Below are 23,793 nucleotides of genomic sequence, written 5' to 3'. Positions count from 1 at the left end.
CAGATTTAACTAGAGTTGCTCTATGATGAGCAAAATTAGGTATGAATAACCTAAAATGTACTTAATGTATCACATAACATTGTATACTGTAGTATGACTGTAGATTCAACCTGAATAGGTAGTAGGGACATTTTATGCTAGCTATTAAATTTTTCCCAAACTTTTTTTGCCTTATACCTACAGAGACATCAGAAATGCATTTCTATTAAGTCATATTACACTGGATATCATTAAGCATCGTGGCACTGAGTGAATTTAGCGAAGCCTGCAGTCTATTAGCTATGCTATTAAAATGATTGGGGCTCATTAAAGATATCTCTAGACCCTGAAGGACTTTTTCCCCTCTGGGAGGGGAACTCAATCACATTAAGGCTGTATTTATCACTCTAGTCCACTCAAAAACGTGAAAGGATGTGGATGTGGAACAGTGGGTCAGCTGGCAGCAGGGCACTGCGGCTGATCACTTGGCAGTGAAAAACAGAAATGCAAGGCTCTTATTAATTGTGTTTTAGGGTGGCCTGACGAAACCTGCTGAGATGCCTCTGCCGCCCAAGATGAAGAGGACAGTCAGCATTACCCCGGGACTGTGGCCAGAAGGAGAAAAAAGCCAAAGGAAGCTTTTATTCACTGCAAGATGAAGTTAAGCAGCCAAAGGAGGAAACTGTAACAACAGTCTTTTTAAATGTAAAAGATCAAAGTGCTGCGCATAGCATGATAAGAGGAAAGATGCTCTTGATGTCCAGAGCTCTTGGTAATCAGGGCAGGATCTGAGAGGCGGGCAGACAGAATGGAGGGATTAGAGAAGAGAAGGCATCATGTTTCAAACACAGAGAGAGAGGGTGAATGTCAATCCAGGGTCAGTAATCCTTGTTAACATGATGAAAGCAATCATGCTTCTCAGTAGCGTACAGAGATGAGCCGCTTTGGGCCAAAAACATACTTTACACAATACTGTGAAAGATACTTGAGGAGCAAAACTGCTTTATCTTGATTATTTTATGTAATTTTTTTTTAAAAAATTGTCAGATTTATGCTCAAAACAAGATTGCTTTAGTTTTCAAAAATTTGCAGATGGACTAAGAAAAATCCTAAAAACAAAAGTACTACTGTCTTGCGCAATTTTCAGAAGTAAATGTATCCTGTTTACATTGCTGGAAAAAAGTAATTTAAATTTTAATAAATGTATTATTATTATTATTATTATTGCAGTGAGGTACACAAACGCGGGGATGTGACAACATATGAAATTGAACTTTTCATAAATAATTGTAACCAAAGTTAAAATGCATTATAATATTTGCAGATCCTTCTTTACATATGAAATTGGTTGTTGTTGTGTGTTTTAATGCATTATACTTTCTAAATGTGTAACAATGAATAGATAAATATTATTATGTATTGTGGTTACAATTATTCATGTGACCATACACTGCATTATAATTTGAATTACAAGGCATAATTAATTCAATTTAAAGTACTTTTTTAATGCATTGTACATAAAGGCTTTAAGTAAAGTGTTGCCAGATTTTTTAAATGATTTTTTAAGAAGTCTCTTATGCTCATATTTAAAATAAATTTAATTTAATGCATTTTTAAAATGTCGTTTATTCCTGTGATCTAAGCCGAATTTTCAGCATCATTATTCCAGTCTTCAGTATCCAGTCTTCAGTCTTCAGTATATGATCAGAAATCATTCTAATATGCTGATTTGTTGCTCAAGAAACATTTCTGATTATTATCAATGTTGAAAACACTTGTGGTGCTTAATATTTTTATGGAAACCATGATATATTTTAAGGAATCTTTGACATATAGAAAATTCAAAAGAACAGCATTAACTTCAAATACAAAGTTCTGTCATGAAACTCTAGATGTCACAGGCTAATAGGTCCTTAACTCAATCTGCTTGCAATCACATCATTTTCTATTGGGCACAGCTGATTGGTTTCTGCTTTATCAGTAGCCAATGAGCTCGCTGCTCAACCTTCAAATACTCTGTCAGCATTTGCTGTAGCAGTTGCAGCGCACATTCAGAAACCCTTTCCCCTCCCCAGCTCCACCTGTATAGATCTGCTACGCTATATTATACAGCAGCAGCAGCATGTCTTATTTGCTCACAGCAGCATGTTGTCTGTGTATTGGCAGTAGCAAGTCCCGTACTTGCTCTGTAGCAGCAGCAGCAGCAGCAGCATTAACAGCAGCAGCAATAACAGCAACAGCAGCAATAACAGCAGCAACAGCAGCAGCAACAGCAGCAATAACAGCAACAGCAGCGGCAGCAGCAATAATCAACAGCAGCAATAACAGCAACAGCAGCAATAATCATCAGCAGCAGCAATAACAGCAGCAGCAGCAGCAATAATCAACAGCAGCAACAAAAGCAGAAGCAATAATCATCAGCAGCAATAACAGCAGCAGCAGAAACAATAACAGCGGCAGCAGCAGCAATAATCAGCAGCAGCAGCATCAAAAGCAGCAGCAATAATAATCAGCAGCAGCAGCAATAACAGCAGCAGCAATAATCAGCAGCAGCAATAACAGCAGCAGCAGCAGCAGCAATAACAGCAACAGCAGCAGAAACAATAACAGCAGCAGCAGCAATAATCAACAGCAGCAACAAACGCAGCAGCAATAATCATCAGCAGCAGCAATAACAGCAACAGCAGCAGAAACAATAACAGCAGCAGCAGCAATAATCAACAGCAGCAATAACAGCAGCAGCAATAACAGCAACAGCAGCAGCAAAAGCAGCAGCAATAATAATCAGCAGCAGCAGCAATAACAGCAGCAGCAGCAGCAGCAATAACAGCAACAGCAGCAGAAACAATAACAGCAGCAGCAGCAGCAATAATCAGCAGCAGCAGCATCAAAAGCAGCAGCAATAATAATCAGCAGCAGCAGCAATAACAGCAGCAGCAATAATCAGCAGCAGCAATAACAGCAGCAGCAGCAGCAGCATCAAAAGCAGCAGCAATAATCATCAGCAGCAACAGCAGCAATAACAGCAGCAGCAGCAGCAGCAGCAGCAATAACAGCATCAGCAGCAGCAATAATAGCAACAGCAGCAGAAACAATAACAGCAGCAGCAGCAGCAATAATCAACAGCAGCAGCAGTATCAAAAGCAGCAGAAATAATCAGCAGCAGCAATAACAGCAGCAGCAACAGCAATAACAGCAGCAATAACAGCAACAGCAGCAGAAACAATAACAGCATCAGCAGCAGCAATAATCAACAGCAGCAGCAGCAGCATCAAAAGCAGCAGCAATAATCATCATCATCAGCAGCAGCAATAACAGCAACAGCAATAACAGCAGCAGCAGCAACAAAAGCAGCAGCAATAATCATCAGCAGCAATAACAGCAGCAGCAGCAGAAACAATAACAGCAGCAGCAATAATCATCAGCATCAATAACAGCAGCAGCAGCAGCAGCAGAAACAATAACAGCAGCAGCAGCAATAATCATCAGCATCAATAACAGCAGCAGCAGCAGCAATATCAGCAGCAGCAATAACAGCAACAGCAGCAGAAACAATAACAGCAGCAGCAATAATAATCAGCATCAATAACAGCAGCAGCAATAACAGCAACAGCAGCAGAAACAATAACAGCAGCAGCAATAATAATCAGCATCAATAACAGCAGCAGCAATAACAGCAACAGCAGCAGAAACAATAACAGCAGCAGCAATAACAGCAACAGCAGCAGAAACAATAACAGCAGCAGCAATAACAGCAACAGCAATAATCATCATCATCATCAGCAGCAGCACCGTAGCAGATCTATTCCTCCAAGACCAAACATATCAACATTGTCATATGGCAAACACTCCAAGAGTTGTCATGACAGAAATAGAAATCTTTTGTAACATTATAAATGTATTTACTGTCTCTTTTGATCCATTTAATGTGTCCTTCCTCAAGAAAAGTTTCTTTCAAAAATTCTTTCAAAAAACTAAAATAAATAAATAAATAAATTGTACTGACCCTAAACTTTTGAAAAGTAGTGTACATTTATTGAGTATATTATAGATTATAGCCTCATTGCTGACAGCAGTGGGTGGACAGTGCCAAGAATGTGTCTGTCTCTGTCTGTAAACTCTTCCATCAGCAGGCCTGCATCTGCAGGTGAGAGAAAGCTGCTGCATCAGCATTAACGTGCAATCCATACTGCACTTCAGCCAACACTGTTCTGCACTGCAGACCTGCACTGGCTCCGAATCTACCCTCCAGGATCACCCTTGGGCTCGGATCCTCCTCTGACTCAGCTAGCAGACAGAGGAAGTGTAATGAAAATAGTGTTATGCCACAGGGCCCAGTAATTGGCATTTGCTAATGTTTCATTTTATTTAGCATAAATTACAGTGCTAAAAATATGCTTTTAAAACTGTCAGACTTGAACCTAGGGTGCAGTGTGGTGCTCACACCAGTGAAACAGATTCAAACGTGGCTCACAACATCACATTACACCTCTCTCCTCCAAAGAATCTTATTCCACTTCTACTATACCCACCTGTTAAAGGGATAGTTTACCCAAAAATGAAAATTCTGTAATCATTTACTCACCCTCCAGTTGTTCCAAACCTGTATGAATTTCTTCTGCTGAACACAAAAGAAGATATTTTGAAGAATGTTAGTAACCAAACAGTTGATGTCCCTCATTGACTTCTATAGTATGGAAAAAAAAAAAAATACAGTGGAAGTCAATGGAGCCCATCAACTGTTTGGTTACCGACATTCTTCAAAATATCTTCTTTTGTGTTCAGCAGAGGAAAGAAATTCATAAAGGTTTGGAACAATTTGAAGGTGAGTAAATGATGACAGCATTTTCATTTTTGGGTGAACTATCCCTTTAAGGAGGCAGAAGCCTCTTTCTAAGGAATAAGAACAAACATCAACAACATTTACAAGAATGATACTTTAAATAATGTGGTTTACTTAAGATAGATGTTTGTGGTAACCAAATAGCAAACAACCTGAAACAACAGCATAGCAACACTCAACCACCCAGAACACCCTAACAACTGCATATTATTGTACTAACAACCAATCAGAACACCATAGCCACCAAACAGACATCCTGGTAACCACTAAAAACGTAGCATTGTGCCAGTAAGTTCTGTAAGGGAAAGCACCAGTTTCTTCAAAATACTAAAGAAAAGTGTATTGCTCATAGTAGCCATAAACTCAAACAAGGGGAGCTCGATGACAATATATAGACAGTTCTCCTTTTAGATGTCTGACTTATGTCTGAGTCATATACTGTAAAAACAGAACATACTGTATTGCATCAGTAAAAATGTATTATCAAGCCCTAAGATGTAGGAGGTAGACACAAACCACATAAAACATAACGGAAGGGCCATCTGAACTGTAGATCCAGATGGAACTGGATTTTGCCTCTTGGTCTGGCTTGCCCTCTGACAGACTTTTTTTTTGCTAGTTATCCCTTTCCATTTATAATGTTACTCAAGGTAATGTTTGCAGACATGACTCAACAAAAAAAATCTGAAAAGGACAGTCAGAGACAATCCACACCCAAAACTACTTGAGCAAGCCCCTGTTTTCATATCCACAGAGTAATCATGACAAAGCAAAGCAAGCCGCCCACATCAAAGATGAGAAGGGAGCGGGTGGAAGGGGTGGGGGTGCATGGCTCATGAAGCATGAAAAAGCTCTCGCCTCAAGCAGCAGATAATATTGAGATATTAGCATTTCTTTAATAAAACAAGATTTCAGTAGCTTTGAATAAACGTGGATTCAAGCTCATTATAAACTTATCTGAAAGGGATCTGTAATGTTTATGGTGCTTTTAAAGTTAAACATGTTCTGTGTACATAGACAGGATATGATTTTATATAGCGGGTCCTGCTTCAGCAGATAGCTGATATAAACACTAATGTTTATACGGAATGCAAAAAAAGTGGATGATGGGGGTGGAAAGGGTCATCGGCACAGTTACATAAGCAGACTCAGCTCGAAATCTAACTTAGGAAAGACTTAATCTCAACTCTGATCCAATATACCATGGCGTCCAGAAGACTGAGACCACATAAAAAACTGTGGGGGGTTTTCTTCAAAAAAAATTTCAGATATTTTTTAAATGCTGCCATTGTAAATGGCAAAATTTTGTATTATATAGGCCTATATATATATATATATATATATATAAAATGAATGATATAGACATGAACTGAGTGTCTGCATATCTCGCATACATCCTGTCTCAGAATATTTAGAAAGGTCAGGAAGTCTGTTTCCAGTAAATCACTATTGTAAATAACTGCTGCATGACAGGACTACGTGCAGACATGGATGCTGGTGTGAGGACGTGCTGTTTTTTCCATAACAAAAGGTCTGCATATCTGTATTTTGGAAGCTCTTTAAGCCTCATTCCCTCTTTGAAGCAAATCAAATGGGCCGGGCACACGGTCATCACCGACATATGCATTAAAAGCTTTGGATTAGTTGTTGTCTGACTGTACTGAATCTGTGACTAAAAGGCCTGTTTTCCATATCAGGACATCATAAAAAAATCATCTGGTCCTTGGCAGGTCTTAAAAGTTGGAAAATAAAACCTTAGATGAACAACAACACATGACATATCACACCGTTTCATTATTTGTTTAACAAAAACTAGACCAAAATGGAAAACCCTTGTGTGACAAACTAAGGACACCCTTACTGTTAACATAGGAATTAAGAGGGTAAGTAATGGTCAGGTGCTGCTAATCAAATGCCTTTGATTAACTGATCACCAGCAAATGTGTTTTGGCAGTTTGCTGGTCTGGAGCCTTCAGGTGTGTGTTAACACAATGCCAAGGAGGAAAGACATCAGCAATGATCTTAGAGAAGCAATCTGGGAAGAGTTATACGGCTATTTCCAAACAATTTGAAATCCAACATTCTACAGATTATTCAAAGTGGAAGACATTCAAAACAGACACCAGTCTTCCGATGAGTGAACGTTCCAGCAATATCACCCCAAGATCAGACCGTGCAATGCTCAAAGAAATTGCAGACAACCCAAGAACTACACCTCAGACTCTACAAGCCTCAGTTAACATGTTAAATGATAATGTTCATGGCAGTTCAATTAGAAAAAATGGGAGAAGTATGGAATGTTTGTAAGGATTGCCAGGAGAAAGCCTCTTCTCTCTAAAAATAACATGGCAGCATGGCTTAGGTTTGCAAATTTTCATCTGAACAAACCACAAGACTTCTGGAATAATGTCCTTTGGACAGATGAGACCAAAGTGGAGATGTTTCGCCATATAATGAACAGTGCCAAGTTTGGTGAAAACTAAACACAGCATATCAGAACAAACATCTCATAGCAAAAGTCAAGCATGCTGGTGGAGGGTTTACGATTTTGAGCTTGTTTTCGTTGGCCCTGGGCATCTCATAGTCATTGAGTTGACCATGAACTCCTCTGTATTCCAAAGTATTCTAGAGTCAAATGTGAGGCCATATGTCCGACAGCTAAAGCTTGGCCAAAACTCATGCAGCAGGACAATGATCCCAAGAACACCAGCAAATCTACAATAGAATGGCTGAAAAGAAAAGAATCAAGGTGTTGCACTGGCCCAGTCAAGTCCAGACTTCATCCCGACTGAAAATAATAATTAAAAAAAGCTACGGCAAGAGCTGTGCATAGACAAATGCCCACAAACCTCAATAAACTGGAGCAACTTTGTAAAGAAGAATGGGCCAAAACTCCTCCAATGATGTGAGAGACTGATAAAGTCATACAGAAAATGATTACTTCAAGTTATTGCTGCTAAAAGTAGATCTATAAGCAATTGAATCATAGGGTGTCCTTAGTTTGTCAACCATGGCTTTTCCATTTTGGCTTTATTAATGCTAAATAAATAATGACACAGTGTAATATGTCATTTTTTGTTGTTCATCTGAGGTTTTATTTTCCAAGTTTTAAGACCTGCCAAGGACTAGATGATTTTTTATTATGTCCTGATATGGAAAACTATGGAATTCAATAGGGTGTCCTAACTTTTTCACATGACTGTACAGATACACTATATTGCCAAAAGTTTTGGGACGCCTGCCTTTACGTGCACATGAACTTTAATGACATCCCATTCTTAATTTGTAAGGTTTAATATGGAGTTGACCCACCCTTTGCAGCTATAACAGCTTCAACTCTTCTGGGAAGGCTTTCCACAAGGTTTAGGAGTGTGTTTATGGGCATTTTTGACCATTCTTCAAGAAATGCATTTGTGAGGTCAGGCAGTGATGTTGGCGAGAAGGCCTGGCTCGCAGTCTCCGCTCTAATTCATCCCAAAGGTGTTCTATCGGGTTGAGGTCAGGACTCAAGTTCCTCCACACCAAACTTGCTCATCCATGTCTTTATGGACCTTGCTTTGTGCACTGGTGCACAGTCATGTTGGAACAGGAAAGGGCCCATCCCCAAACTGTTCACACAAAGTTGGGAGCATGAAATTGTCCAAAATGTTCCAAAGAGTTCCTTTCACTGGAACTAAGTGTTCAAGCCCAACCCCTGAAAAACAACCCCACACCACTATCCCCCCTTCACCAAACTTTACACTTGGCACAATGCAGTCAGGCAAGTACCATTCTCCTGGCAACAGCCAAACCCAGACTCGTCCATCAGATTGCCAGACAGAGAAGCGTGATTCATCACTCCAGAGAAGAGTCTCCACTGCTCTAGAGTCCAGTGGTGGTGTGTTTTACACCACTGCATATGATGTTTTGCATTACACTTGGTGAAGTAAGGCTTGGATGCAGCTGCTCGGCCATGGAAACCCATTCCATGAAGCTCTTGAGCTAATCTGAAGGCCACACAAAGTTTGGAGGTCTGTAGCTACTGACTCTGCAGAAAGTTGGCGACTTATGCGCACCGAGCGCCTCAGCATGTGTTGACCCCCCCGCTCTGTGATTTTACGTGGCCTACCACTTCGTGGCTGAGTTGCTGTTATTCCCAATTGCTTCCGCTTTGTTATGATACCACTAACAGTTGACCGTGGAATATTTAGTAGTGAGGAAATTTCACAAATGGACTTAATGCACAGGTGGCAACCTATCACGGTACCATGCTTGAATTCACTGAGCTCCTGAGAGCGACCCATTCTTTCACAAATGTTTGTAGAAGCAATCTGCATGCCTAGGTGTTTGATTTTATACACCTGTGGCCATGGAAGTGATTGGAACACCTGAATTCAATGATTTGGAGGGGTGTCCCAATACTTTTGGCATATTATATATATATATATATATATATAAATATATATTCCGATGTTAAACATGAATATTTTGAAATACAATGCAGGCTGATGTCTTCAACAAAAGCATATACCATTGATTAACCTTGTAGCTCACAGTAGGTCAGTCATTAAAGGTATATAAGTTAGCTTTAAAAATCAATTCCCCTATGAAGAAAATTAATTGTTATAGTTATCATCTTTACCGTAAGCACACCCATTAGCCGATCCTTATATCTACATCTTTATGGTCAGATCACGTGATTTCCTGTAAGACTGGCTGATGGTGTTGTGTTTGCTCATTGTAAATGTAGATTAAGTTGGAATTCAGGTTAATAAAACAAACTATGGCACGGGAATTGCCCAGGCCGATTTGTGCATCTGGTTCACAGATGAGTTCTGTAATACCACTAGACTTGGCAACCATCTACCACGTCTATATCCCGTTTCCTAAAAGCGATTTAACTTGCTTTTATTTTGTTTACAAGTCTGCACACGCAGTTTCTTTGGAAGTGTTTCCTCGAGCACAAAGGATATGCGAGTCGAGTACTTTAATAAGTTACAGGGAAAACTGAGGTGTGATCAGAAGTCATAAATCAGTAAATTTATGCCAGTTATTCTGTGGGACAGAACAAACTGTGGTTCTTCAATCATCATGGTCTAAAGTGCAATAAAACCACAATATCAGTGCCAGAAGTGTTTTTGTGAATGTATGTGTAATGATAATGTGTCTCTGGCTTTAGTACACTCTAGATAATATGTACTCTAAAACATCATAAAATGATTAAGTGTTTTATATGATCTGAAATGAAGAAAAGTTATTCTCATGAAATCATGGCCTCATCACAACCCCATCCAGAAATTCCCCATCTGTTGCTGCATAGAAATTACCATCCTTTTTTTTTTTGCATGACCCACATAAAAGCACTTTATTAATCTGAGGTTTGACCTCACAGGAAAGTATTTCTACGGCATGTAAATCTATATTTAAATACGAGACCCAGTTATTAAAAGATGCTGCAAATTCATGGTTCACATAAATACTTGACCTGCTCTGTTAACCTCTAATGCCAGCTGAAAGCACAAAGAAGGACTTGAGTATTGTGAGTAAAGCAGACTGATTTGTTCTAATAGGGCAGGGAAAACACAAATAATAACAGTAAATGTATAACTGTGCATATAGCTAAAGTAACAAATAACTTTTTTCGATATCTGTTGTTATTGACGTCAAAGGATATGCGTTTAATCACTACAATATTAACTCAAATTCACTTATAGTGAAATATATTACTACAATATTTTCCCCAGTGTTTGTTTTTATGGCTGAGAAACCATAATGCCATTGTTGTTTATGAATTTAAAACTATGCTATGTAACTTTAATCATTTGTTTTGGTTGTGCTTCGGCTAGCTTCTCTCCGCAAATAAATCGAGGCACCAATGTACACATACAGGATACAGGACATCTTATAAGAGACTATGGACAAATAAATAACGGCTTCTTTGTTTTTACAACCGGAGGTTTGCCATTTTGAATGGCCTATGGTTAATTTTTCAAGTTCGTTGCGACAATGAACTTGCAGCTTCACGCTACCCACAACCGGAACTACTTCTCTACAGATGACGTGACAAATGGCATAAACAATGCATTTTCATGCAAAACTTTAAAATAAATCATAATTATACATAATAGACTAAGTGTATTTGGGTAAAGATGTGTGTTTTTGCAGTCTATCATTAATAACATTTTATTTTTTTATCAAAAAAAGTTACATTGTGTAAAATGTAGGCTATTTTCCTATTTACCCTAGCTCTGTCATGTTAATAATTTCCCATATTGTTGGGATAAACAATTTTAGTACAGTTCCACATTACATCCAGTCTAAAATCTGGATACTAAAGCAGAACCAGAACCATCTGCTAGGCCTATGGTATAGTATGGTGCTTAAGGGTTGCGTGTGTTAGCTATGTTTGAACCCTTAGTAGGTCAGCAGAGGTGTTATTGAGGTTTTGTCAATAGTTTGGTAGGCTTACCACAGTCAACGCGGAAAACATTCACTTGCACGCTGCTGCTTATGCAGACAATAGGGCTGACAAGCGTCTTTTCTGCAGTGCTAGTCAAACATAACGTCACATCTATTACCCTCCTTTATGACTTGATAGTAAAATGGTGCTGTCATTTCAACAGCACACGATAAGGAATAGCTGAGATGTTTTTGTGACATTGCAAGAGTGTTGTTACAGACCAAAGCTGCCTGTGATGCTGCTGAAGGGATCTTGGCCAGCAGCCAACAATCAGCGTCTCTCGAATAATAAACAAGCGCGCGCGCAGCGTACAGTGACAGCAGTGACGCGAGCGCCCTCTAGCGTCGCTTCTACCGAATAAATACACAACAGATGTGAAGTTAAACGAATTCAGAGGCATGTACACATAATAACGCTAAACAAGCGAGTTTACACATATTTTACAGTTAATTTTATTGTGCATAATACAAAATACAAAAATAGGTTATTTTATCCCACTAGGACTGTTTCAAGCTTAACGTTTGGCATAATGATAAGAAGCAGCTGTTTTCGCTGTGAAATGAGCAATATTACAGCAAAACATTTAATAACTAAACAATTTTATGATCATTCATAACGTGTAATGGTGGTCACGATGAGATGAAAGTCGTCACACGATTAGCTCCCTCTAGTGTACATTCACAGTCTATTTTAACCTCTCAAAATAGTTCATTAAAAATAAATTGTGCAATTAAAAACATCTCATTTACTAAACACAAATCACACTCATACTGACGGACATCAATAGACAGTTCCTGAATTATGTATTTTAGAGAGGTTTCTTTCAGTAGCTTTTAATAATGGGTTGTTGACAATTTGTAATTTACTGTACTCATAGAAAAATGCCATTTTTCATTTCATTTCCCCCATTATATTTTTAGAATCTTTCTGTCCAATACATAAAATGATTTATTATAATATATTTTAACAATTCAGCAATTAGCAAATAAACTATGGAAATTGTCTTGTGATGTACAACTATCCCTTAGTTTCAAAATTAACAATGTGGATAGAAATACTATTTAAATATATATTTATATTGAATTATATAATGGGGCCATAAAATTACTGATTATTAATTATTGAGGTACCAAATATTGAGTACTGAGTGACAAAATCTCTTGCCAATCAGGACAGGAACAGGAAGTAAGGAATTTTTTTAAAAGGAAAATTTTACCTCCAACTATTAATTAGATTTGTAGTGTTTATGTGAAGCTACTTCTTCAGTCCTGTGGTGTGACACATCCATATTATAGCAAGAGAGATTACCAACTTTAATAAACATAAAATAAGTCAATATGTATTTGTTAATATTTTAAATATTTGTATTTTTAAAAATCCATTCGTCACACAACAGGACTTCAAATGAACTAGCAAAAAAGCATCTAAAAAGCACTTTCTCTTATTAAAATATTCACATTTTTAGTCTAAAATCTTGATGTTGGAAAAATAAATCATGCCCATTTGTGAACATACCAAACGAAAGTGTTCATAGCATATTTGAGTTTGACACAAGTGGTGGTAATCCCATACAAATTAATTTATTATATTAGTAGATTTATATACTGGCTTTTAGACACATTTCTTAAATGAACATTCATATTCAGTCAGAGCTCATGCAGGATTATTTGATCCACACAAAGCCAATTTGTGTCCCAAAGTCGAGTCCATCTCTTACATGGGAGAAGAATAATTCAGGAAGGCAGGAGGTGCACAGTGTGGAATCAGACTGGTCTGGGATCCTGATGTCCTCGATGTGTTCAGGTTTAATCCCACCTCTCTCCAGCAGGATTCTAAAAGACAAAGCATGACTGGTTGGTTGACAAGTTGCAGTTTATAGTAAGGCTTAAAGAAAAACAATAATATTTTTTTTTTTAATAAGAGGTTTTTAAAAATTATAATAATAAGCTTAATTTTATGTAATGCAAGCTACTCAAAGTGCTTTATATAGTTAAAACAACCTTAACACAGTGTTATTTTAGTAATATTGAGCCACTATTATAGGTTTTTATTAATATTTTGAATCAGATGTTATTTTAATATTATCCATTTTCATGATAATTTTAGTTCAAGTTTTAGTAATTTTGGTGCGTCATTTTCAATAGTTATGTCTATATAGTTTTTATTCATTTTTATTTCAGTTTTAGTTATTCATCAAGTTAGAGTAAATTAAGATGAGAAATGCTGAAATAGCTGAAATAAAATTTTTTAAGTTTTATATTTTTTATTTTATTTCAGTTAACATTTATTTTATTTCAAATAACGAAAAAAAAAAAAAGTTTTGGCTTAAAACTATAAAAACCCTGTGAAATCTGGGAGGAGTAAAGATTACACTTCAGAGTATGTTAAAAGATCAAATCAATCAAAAGTCTGTCATTAGAATTAAGGCTGGCCCACAGTAAAAGATTTTTAAAATCTTATTAGATTTTCAAAATTTGAGAGACCTCAAACATGATGATAAAAAAAGTCATATACAGTATCTCACAGAAGTGAGTACACCCCCCTCACATTTTTGTAAATATGTTATTATATCTTTCCATGTGACAACACTGAAGAAATGACAATTTGCTACAATGTAAAGTAGTGAGTGTACAGCTTGTATAACAGTGTAAATTTGCTGTCCCCTCAAAACAACTCAACACAGAGCCATTAATGTCTAAACCGCTGGCCACAAAAGTGAGTACACCCCTAAGTGAAAATGTCCAAATTGGGCCCAAAGTGTCAATATTTTGTGTGGCCACCATTATTTTCCAGCACTGCCTTAACCCTCTTGGGCATAGAGTTCACCAGAGCGTCACAGGTTGCCACTGGAGTCCTCTTCCACTCCTCCATGACGACATCACGGAGCTGGTGGATGTTAGAGACCTTGCGCTCCTCCACCTTCCGTTTTAGGATGCCCCACAGATGCTCAATAGGGTTTAGGTCTGGAGACATGCATCTTTATGTAGAGCAACAATTCTTTTTTTCAGATCCTCAGAGAGTTCTTTGCCATGAGGTGCCATGTTGAACTTCCAGTGACCAGTATGAGAGAGTGAGAGCGATAACACCAAATTTAACACACCTGCTCCCCATTCACACCTGAGACCTTGTAACACTAATGAGTCACATGACACAGAGGAGAGAAAATGACTAATTGGGCCCAATTTGGACATTTTCACTTAGGGGTGTACTCACTTTTGTGGCCAGCGGTTTAGACATTAATGGCTCTGTATTGAGTTATTTTGAGGGGACAGCAAATTTACACTTTTATACAAGCTGTACACTCACTACTTTACATTGTAGTGTCATTTTTTTAGTGTTGTCACACGAAAAGATATAATAAAATATTTACAAAAATGTGAGGGGTGTACTCACTTCTGTGAGATACTGTATTTAACATTTTGTTTCTATAGTGTGTGGATTGTCACGATGTGACCAGGGGTGCATCTCAATCGACTACATGAATCCAGGCACTAGTAAGGACATTTTTTTAATGTTATTTAAAGTACATTATGATAAATTCTTTGCTTGTGACATATAAGTGCAACATTTCATCCAAAAATAAATTATAAATGCTAGCTATATGTCCATTACCTGTATAGCGATGTATGTTTATGCTGAAATTTAACTAAATAATGTTTTGTATTTTAAAAAACATTTATCGCTTGTCATTATGTGTAGTGAGTTGGATCATGTGATTTATGTTTCAAGCTTCAGAACTTCTGTTAAGGGAACATCAAAGCTCCCACGGTACACTGTGAGACTTTTTAGGGAGCAAAAGTTTCAGTAGACTGGAAGGATTTTGCAATTGAGACAACCCTTAAAATGGCCGACTCCCTGATCAGTGCTTGACTACTGAACTAGGAAGCAGATTGAGACGCACCCCAAGACAGCACACCACACACTAACAGATTACATTCACTAACAACCAGATTCCTGACTGTGGACATGGGAAACCTTGCAAAATCTCTCACTGTCAAACTTTAGAGTAAACAAATATGGCGAATGATGGTCAAAAAGAAATGGCAAAAATAATGTTTGGAACTGCTTTTTACAGAAAAGAAAAGTCATGTTATGCTTCCATCTTCCATCACCACGCTTTCTGATTGAGTATCGTTTCGTTCCACATGACAATCTACAGATTGGGTTTAACTTTCCTCTGGGAAATCATCAGTCTGTTTCTGCTAATATTCTAAAAGAGATATATTACCCTTTACATAAATCACCTTTATTTCAGAGGTGTTCATTACTGTGAGTCACTTCAGGGAATGACTTGACCTACGTGAGTGACACAGAGGATCAATAAATCAGGTCTCTGGAGTACAGTTGAAGTCAAACCAGGGTTCCACTGGTTGACCTTTGAACTTTACCTGGTTGCGAGTCTGATGTCGACATATGGTCTAGATGAGTCCATGTTTCGAACACAGTCTGGGTGTATGGCCTGAAACTCTCTGGCTGAATCTTGCTCCAGAGTAAAGCAGCATGGCCCAACAGAAGGCCCGATCACACACACAATGTCTGCAGGCCTGCTGCCAAACTCTGACACCATGGCTTTCACTGTTGCCATGGCAATTCCCATGAGGGTCCCCTTCCAGCCTGGGACACACACATAAGAAATACCAGATAAACAATTGTTACATTATGCTATAGCTGATCACACTATTCTGCCTCAGATATTATGTATAAACACAGAAAATGTTCATACTGTATGTATATAACTCTGAAACAGCATGAAGCAGGATTATGTAAGCACACAATTACATTTACCCTTCATTGAATACTTCAGTGCCAACTGAATTACAGATAAAACAAATTGATTAATATGTCTGTCAGTCATGAATGTGCTGCGTTCTGATTGACAGGGTTCCTGTGAGGTGTACATGGCTCCCTGCATGGGATATCAGTTGTTTACTTCACTTGAGAAAATGCAATCATTTGGAACAGACTGCTAAACCATCACAGAGACGACACTTGAGTCGCAATTATTATATTTTGAGGTATAATGACAGAATATATTTCTGTAAATAATGTACTTTCATTTAATTTACATATGTACTGTATAAAACGTGTTTATATATTAAATTATTCATTTAATGAATGTAAATTATGATTTTTGTATGATTTTATGTAAATTGTGATTTTTGAAAGCGCTAAACTGAGTGAGAAACGTCTGTTCTGATGTATAATATGAAAATAGCACAATTTGGTTTGATATGTTATCTTGTTTAACCCTAATCATGATAATTTGCGATATACTCACGGCGAAGTTCTTTTTTGCTCTTCGTTTAAGGGTAAAACAAAGTTCGAAATACGTGAGCAGCGGTACACTGTTATCGAACATCTGACACCGCCCAGCGGCATTTAGATGAAAATGTAAATGTGCGTTACGCGCTTTCCTCTAAATAACAAAATAAACATGACAAAACTGACAAAACAGCAAGCATTTTTTAATAAAGCATAAGAAATCTGATCATAGCAATGTGGATATGTTTGCACAAGCTCTGCAATTCAGCACTCACTAGTCATGTCACTAGCACTTTACATAATAGGTAGGTGTCTCTGCGCACACCTACCTATTACGTAATCGCCATGGACCAATTGTAGTACAAAGGTGTTTACCAGCTGAAGCGAACTTTTCCGGAAAGTTCACATTGGCAAAGAACTTACAAAACGCACTCCAAACAAAGTTCGTTTTGGCCTGATTTTGTTCGAAACGACGTTACATCACTTCGTTCTTCGCTTGAAGCATATTGGGGCCTGTCGCATCTCATGCACTTTATACCCCTCAAACAACTGCGTACAAAACTATGGAAGCTTGTTTCTTAATTTTTTCTTGCAATTGCGAGTTATAAAGCCTAAAATGCGGGCTATAAACTCACAATTATGAGGACAAAAGTCAGAATTGCAAGATATAAACAATTCTGACTTTCTCAAAATTGCGAATTTATATCCCGCATTTCAGAACTGTGAGATACAAACTCGCAATTCTGAAATGAGGTCGCAATTCTGAGAAAATAAAGATGTTCTGACAATTTTTCTCGCAATTGTGAGATATAAACTCACAATTGCGAGTTATAAAGTCAGAATTGGAAGATATAAACTTTTTTTCTAAAAAAAACAAAAAAACCTCACAATTCTGACATTTTCTCGCACAATTGCAACTTTATTTGTCAGAATTGTGACTTTATATCCCGAAATTCTGACTTTGCAACTCGCAATTACGACTACAAGTTTATATCCTGAAATTCTGACTTTGCAGCTTGCAATTCCGAGTATATATGCTGAAATTCTGACTTTAACTCGCAATTATGAGTTTATATCCCGAAATTCTGACTTTATAACTTTCAATTACGAGTTTACATCCTGAAATTCTGACTTTATAACTCACAATTACGACTTTATATCCCAAAATTCTGACTTTATAACTTTCAATTACGAGTTTATATCCCGAAATTCTGACTTTAACTAGCAATTGCAACTTTATATCTCACAATTCTAACATTGTAACTTGTAAATTTGCAAGTTTATATCCAAACAAAATTCTGACTTTATAACTCGCAATTGTGACTTTGTGTCGCGTAATTGTGACTTTATAATTCGCAATTATGAGTTTATATCCTGAAATTCTGACTTTATAACTTTCAATTACGAGTTTATATCCCGAAATTCTGACTTTAACTAGCAATTGCAACTTTATATCTCACAATTCTAACATTGTAACTTGTAAATTTGCAAGTTTATATCCAAACAAAATTCTGACTTTATAACTCGCAATTGTGACTTTGTGTCTCGTAATTGTGACTTTTGTAACTTGCAATTCCGAGTTTAATTCTGAGAAAAAAATCAGAATTGTGAGATAAAAATGGACAATTACCCTTTTTATTTTTATTCATTGGAGGAAACAAGCTTCCATAAAAACCCCCCCCCAAAAAAACCTGGGACTAAATAAATTCAATTAAACCACTTGAGCCTCAACTCATTTTCACTGTGTTTATTTATTCAAACTACTTTAGTACTGGAGTGATGCACAATGACCGGTGGATAAATGTCCTTCGTCACTTCCTGTGAAGTGATATTCTCTTATTCCTTATAGCATTCACAGTGTCATTCAAACTGGTACATATGGTCGAATGGAACGCACCTTTAGACTTCCCTTTCGTTTCAGACTATATGATCACATACTTCCCACAGAACTCACTGCGAAGCTTGAAGTGGATCACTATAAGGTTATGCAGATCTGACCATAATTTATCAATTCAATTATTATTGAGTTAAACCTGTCAAGAAAATGTCTTGGTCATATTTCACTCTAAAATCAAAAGAACTGATGATTGAAATTATATATTTTTAAGTCTATCTGAAGGAGCATTAAGATTTTCTTTGCATTGTGATGTGACTAACCTGCATGTGCCACTCCAGTGACCTTTTTCACGGGGTCAGTGAAGAGCAGCGGCATGCAATCGGCCCCTGGTGCTGCTATGACAACTCCAACTTGATTGGTCACCGTTCCGTCGTAACTGTCGGGGGCGGGTTTGCCCATCACCCACACATCACTGGCATGATTGCACTGAAGTCAATAACAAAGACACATGCAATCAGTATATAGAAGCATTACGTAGAAAATGTTGGTAACACTTTAGTATGGGAAACAGTTCTCACTTTTATCTAGTTGCTTACAAGCTTGCATATTGGCTGTTTATTAGTACTTATAAAGCACATATTAATGCTTTATTCTGCATGACCACTTTCTACACCCCTTAATCCTACCCAATACCTAAACTCAAACGCTACAACGACTATCTTACTAACTATTAATAAGTAGTAAATTAAGAGTTTATTGAGGCAAAAGTCATAGTTAATAGTGGATATGTGTACCAAAGTGTTTAATGTGAAAGATCAATGTGTGAGCCAGTATTCAAATAACTTCTTTGGCAGAATGCAACAGGAAAAGTCAGAAATGCAGTGGCATGTGTTTAAAGTTATGATATGCTTCTAGATTGACTTCCTCATATTTTCTTTGTAGGTAAAGTACCTTTATGAGGTTGAACTGATGAGGGTGAAATCCAGCCCGCAGGCCAAGCCGGCGGATGTTCTCGGCCACAACAGCTCTGGAGTCTTTGCGCCGAGGGTTACAGAAGAGGTTCAGTGAGCTCAGGGTGCTGATGTAGGAGATACCTCCAGTACGAGTGGTGAAGCCATGACCAAAGCAGTCTGAATGAGAAGGAAATAGAGGAAAATTGAAGGAAATACAGCCAGCAAGCCTTGGCTGTGTGAATGTCCAGACTAAGCAGAGACAAAGAAGCAGCAAAAATATATAAATTATCCATTAATCCTACAAAGCCTACTGGAACATATTTAATAAATGATTTTCTAAGGCCTCTAAATGATCAACATTATAAAAAATGTTGCTGAAAAACCTGTTGTACACATTCTACTACTTTACGTCTGCCCTCTAAATGATAGTTTATACCTTAGCAGGAAGAAAAAAATCCTTTTTAGTGGAATTGTAAAAATGTCTCCCTTCAAGTTGGGCTATACATGTCTTTTTGCTGTGAAATCTTATGAAATGTGAGACTACCTTTTATATTGTTATAAATATTTGAACACTTACTGCACTGATGCAACTTAGGTTTACTTGATTATACATACAGATTTTTATTTAAATAATTATGAAATGTATGTTTCAAATATGATACAGCAGGCTTTTATTTGTTCATTTCTCAATCATCATTGTATTGCTATTAAATTGTATTATATGTTTTGCCCAGCAAAATAAAAACTACATTTAAATATATTTTTTTAGAGCTTTAAATATCAAGATTAGAGTGACAACTGATAAACTGTTATAAAATCTCATTGATTTAAATCACAAGGTACATTACATCTTACTTTTACCATATAAATAATTATTTCTTTAAAGTTTTGTAAATAAAAAATAATAAATTCATATGTAGACAATTTATATTTGTGCACTAAACTAATTTCAAGCATTTAAAAGAAAAGTTTTAAAGCTCATAAGAATCAAAAACTAAAAACAAAAGGTTTTTAGCTATTATAATTATCATTCCAAATTAAATTATGCTAGCCCTCAAATTCATATAGTTCCTGTTTTGTACACAGTGAGCATAACTTTCACATTTTTACTTTATTACCAGTTCAATACAAAATTAAATAATATAGCCTAATGAAGAATAGTACATACTTAAGTATAACCTCAAAGCTAAAATACACGTATAATGTGATCAGGAAGAAGAACACAACCAACCTGAAATTAAAGAAGATTTAAGAACTGTAATGTCTCCTTTGACCGCTGGTAGGTGCTGTAGGAACGTGCCGAGCTCGTGTTTAGCATCAGCTGCCTCGGTGCTGATGGCTGTGCAGTTACTCAGGGGACAGGAGTCACAGGACAGGTTGTCAAACATGATAGTGTACTCAAAATTATACGCAGAAGTGAAGAGGAGCTCCTGGTAGACCTGAAACACTCCTCTCCCGTGGCTCGAGGTCATAATCTTCACATTACTAATGTCCTCTTTGTCTATAGCCTGTTTGAACGAGTATAATGAGGCTGAAAGAGAGCTTTTGCACAGGACCTGTGGGGAATTGCTGAAACCGATAAACATCTCCAGAATAGAGCTTCTTGGAAATCTGTCCGTCCCCACGGAGCTCTCTGGATCCGCTATGATGAAGACCGGTTCCTGTGAGCCATTCGCGGTCAATGCACAGAACTCGCTGATGCGCTTTTTCACACAAATGTCGTACTGTGAACAGCGGACATGTGTGAGATCCACAAGAGTCACTGCAGCCATCTCTGCTCGGATCATCACACGCAGACACGCTTGCTTCTCTCTCTCTGGGATAGAAGTTATGTGAACGTGCAAACATACCACACCTGATTATAAGAGTTACAAACGAGGAACCTTTTTTTATTTACCACGACAATAAAATTTCCTCTGTTCCAGCACTTCCTGAAAAGAGTGTAGCGCCGCCCTCAGTGGAAACTCCTCACCAGACGAGCACGTCTCATGTACAGACATTGATTTATTTCTCACGCAAAGGTATAGCGTACGATATTTCTCAGACACAGAATTTCCAGCTCGTTGCTACAATCTTTTTATTCATTGACTGCTTTTTAAGACGTGCACACTGTCAGATTTCCTCACAAACTTCCCCATTAAAGTGTCCTGAGACTGGACTTACATTGTCAATGAACCTTGCATTGTGGTCATAAGAGTAATTCCTACTATGCTATTGGGATAATATAATATAATATTAGATAATATATAGGCTATATATAAAATTGGGAAAATTATAAATCACTTTCCACTGGTTTGAATGGATGTAGCCATGAACTTTGCTTGAACTTCTAATGTGAAAAATATGCAAATATTCCAGGTGGTTCTTCACTGTTTCCTTTTTTTAAACAAAATGTTTTAAACTAAACAGTTGTAATGTAATTGCAATTTCTCTTTCCATTGCGTTAGTCTTTTGTAGTGTCCCTTTATCTAACAATTACCACACTGTAAAAAATGCCCAAAGCTACTAAAGACATATTTAAAACAGTTCATGTGACTACAGTGGTTCAACCTTAATGTTATGAAGTGAATAGAATACTTTTTGTGCGCCAAAAAAAAAAAAAAAATAACGACTTTATTCAACAATATCTAGTGATGGACGATTTCAAAACACTGCTTCATGAAGCTTCGAAGCTTTACGAATCTTTTGTTTCGAATCAGTGGTTCGGAGAGTAAAAGTCACATGATTTCAGTAAAAAATCAGCTTTGTTACATGTTTCGAAACAAAAGATTCGTAAAGCTTTGAAGCTTCATGAAGCTGTGTTTTGAAATTGCCCAGATATTGTTGAATAAAGTCACTCTTTTGTTTTTTTTTTGGCGCACAAAAAGTATTCTCGTCGCTTTATAATATTAAAGGAGTAGTTCACTTTCAAATAAAATTTTCCTGATAATTTACTCACCCCCATGTCATCCAAGATGACAAATGATCGCCTTCCAAGTGGTTCCGCCAAAACTGCACTTTCGTATTCTTCAAAAAGCTTATGCTGTATGTCCTACGCCTTCCCTATTCATCTTACGGAATGAACGCAGCGCCAGTTACATTTTTTCCGTAAGTAGAATAGAGAAGGTGTAGGACATACTGTTACGGGTGCTGGTGTATTGAGGAGGCTGTACATGGAAATCCACAAATTAAGGTCTTTACTTCAACTAAGGTGAGTAAATACATCCAAACACATACAAGCAAGATCAAGAAACACATAGTAACATTTAGTAACATACAAGACCGGACCAGGAGTGAAGGGAGTGAGTCCATTATAAAGGGAGTGCGAGTGAGAAAGTCCAGGTGCAGGTGATCCGTGAAGATGGAGAGAAGACGAGGGAAATGAGTGCAGGTGTGGAAACAGGAGGATCATGGGAAATGGAATCTGGGAAACACGGGAACTGTGACAGCACCTCCCTCTCCCGGTAGGTGTGGGCGCCCTGGAGACCTCATGACGGTGCAGGGAGAGGAGCGGACTGGAGTGGAGGTCTCCAGGGTGGATCCATGAGCCATGGCGGGTCAGGAGCCTCGGCAGGCCGTGGCGGGTCAGGGGCCTCGGCAGGCCATGGAGGGTCAGGGGCCTCGGCAGGCCATGGAGGGTCAGGGGCCTCGGCAGGCCGTGGCGGGTCAGGGGCCTCGGCAGGCCTTGGCAGGTCAGGGGCCTTGGCAGGCCATGGAGGGTCAGGGGCCTTGGCAGGCCGTGGAGGGTCAGGGGCCTCGGCAGGCCGTGGCGGGTCAGGGGCCTCGGCAGGCCGTGGAGGGTCAGGGGCCTCGGCAGGCCGTGGCGGGTCAGGGGCCTCGGCAGGCCGTGGCAGGTCAGGGGCCTCGGCAGGCCATGGCAGGTCAGGGGCCTCGGCAGGCCATGGAGGGTCAGGGGCCTTGGCAGGCCATGGCAGGTCAGGGGCCTTGGTAGGCCATGGAGGGTCAGGGGCCTTGGCAGGCCATGGAGGGTCAGAAGATGAGGGCTGCCACGGCGGGTCTGGAGACGAGGGCTGCCATGGCGGGTCTGGAGACGAGGGCTGCCATGGCGGGTCTGGAGACGAGGGCTGCCATGGCGGGTCTGGAGACGAGGGCTGCCATGGCGGGTCTGGAGACGAGGGCTGCCATGGCGGGTCTGGAGACGTGGGTTGCCATGGCGGGTCTGGAGACGAGGGCTGCCATGGCGGGTCCGGCGACCCCAAAACCCCACCCAGGAGTTCCCCACCCACAGGTACAGGTACTTGGCCCCCCCAAAAAAATACTTGGGGAGGTTTAGGGAAGGCCTAAGGAGTCTGAGGAATGGTGTGGATACATGGGCTGGAGTGGGCTTGTGGGCGGCGGCAGCGGTAGTAGTTGGAGCAGAGGGCTCAGCGGCGGCGGCTGGAGCAGAGGGCTCGGCGGCGGCGGAGCATGGAGCGGCTGGCTTGGCTGGGCTCGGCTGACGATTATGTTTCCTAAACCTTCAACCGTTTGGAGGCCATTG

At 38.8% G+C, this 23,793-nt stretch overlaps 1 protein-coding gene across 1 annotated transcript; it reads right to left on the bottom strand.

Annotated features, from left to right (window-relative positions):
- Positions 1–12,819: 12,819 nt before the first annotated feature.
- Positions 12,820–21,254, bottom strand: lacc1 (laccase (multicopper oxidoreductase) domain containing 1). The gene is made up of 5 exons (XM_048193018.1): positions 20,545–21,254; positions 19,312–19,490; positions 18,681–18,846; positions 15,650–15,875; positions 12,820–13,093 (listed from the first exon to the last, which is right to left on the bottom strand). The coding sequence occupies exons 1-5, from the start codon at positions 21,098–21,100 to the stop codon at positions 12,925–12,927; spliced, it is 1,296 nt and encodes a 431-aa protein (XP_048048975.1). The 5' UTR covers positions 21,101–21,254; the 3' UTR covers positions 12,820–12,924.
- Positions 21,255–23,793: the final 2,539 nt, after the last annotated feature.

Source organism: Megalobrama amblycephala, linkage group LG6 (genome assembly GCF_018812025.1).
Source record: "Megalobrama amblycephala isolate DHTTF-2021 linkage group LG6, ASM1881202v1, whole genome shotgun sequence".
NCBI classification, from domain to species: Eukaryota; Metazoa; Chordata; class Actinopteri; order Cypriniformes; family Xenocyprididae; genus Megalobrama; species Megalobrama amblycephala.
Note: the sequence above shows the minus strand (reverse complement) of the source record. Positions and strands in the feature narration are given on the sequence as shown.

What these genes read in the sequence shown, in the direction of transcription:
- lacc1 (XM_048193018.1), bottom strand. Translation starts at nt 21,100, where the DNA reads ATGATCCGAGCAGAGATGGCTGCAGTGACTCTTGTGGATCTCACACAT. An exon ending in ATCAGTTCAACCTCATAAAG is followed by an intron (nt 18,847 to 19,311) that starts GTACTTTACCTA and finishes TATTGACTTCAG; the next exon opens with TGCAATCATGCCAGTGATGT. An exon ending in GACATCAGACTCGCAACCAG is followed by an intron (nt 13,094 to 15,649) that starts GTAAAGTTCAAA and finishes TTTGTCTTTTAG; the next exon opens with AATCCTGCTGGAGAGAGGTG.